We start from the raw sequence: 535 nt of genomic DNA on the forward strand, positions 1-535 counted from the left end.
CTTAAAACGTGAGTGATTTTTATAAACGTGCAAAAGTATTCTACCATTTAGCGTTAATGGTAAAATACTTTTGCACGTTTATGTGACCGTGGAAGTGGAAGTGACAGTGTGGTTTTTATAGAAAAAATTTGTGTTAAAAACTGTTACCAGCCTGCGCGGTCTCTCGAACGAGCGTCCTTTTCTGTATTCGTTGAAGCTCGAGTCGAACAAGCAAAAGATATCATGAGTAACCTGAAAGACGTGTTACACATCTCGTATGAATACCCCGTAGAGGGGGTAAGTTTTTTCTTTGTACGATAGATTTTTTATTTTTAAATTTTAAAATTTTTAAATTTATAACGTTTTTCTCCAGCATGTCGTTGTTTTTTTTACAATTAGGTGACAACGCGTGCGGAGAGGGAGGCGGAACAATTGTTCAGGGAACAATTCTTGGACGTCTGGGACGATAGTCTGTTCCTGGCGGAACTATTTGGCCTCCAGCCGTACGAGGATCCTGAACCCGAAGAATGGTGGTGTAAGTATATACATATATATA

General features: G+C 38.9%; 1 protein-coding gene across 1 annotated transcript in view; it reads left to right on the plus strand.

Moving 5' to 3' along the window:
• Positions 1–222: 222 nt before the first annotated feature.
• LOC108762286 (putative nuclease HARBI1) overlaps positions 223–535 on the plus strand; it is a 7316-nt gene continuing 7003 nt past the window's right edge. The window contains exons 1-2 of the mRNA XM_018509223.1: positions 223–276; positions 379–514. Of these exons, the coding sequence (XP_018364725.1) occupies positions 223–276; positions 379–514 (190 nt within the window). The remainder of the gene's footprint in view (positions 277–378; positions 515–535) is intronic.

The sequence above is a fragment of the Trachymyrmex cornetzi genome, unplaced genomic scaffold, assembly GCF_001594075.2.
Source record: "Trachymyrmex cornetzi isolate Tcor2-1 unplaced genomic scaffold, Tcor1.1 scaffold291, whole genome shotgun sequence".
Classification (NCBI taxonomy): domain Eukaryota; kingdom Metazoa; phylum Arthropoda; class Insecta; order Hymenoptera; family Formicidae; genus Trachymyrmex; species Trachymyrmex cornetzi.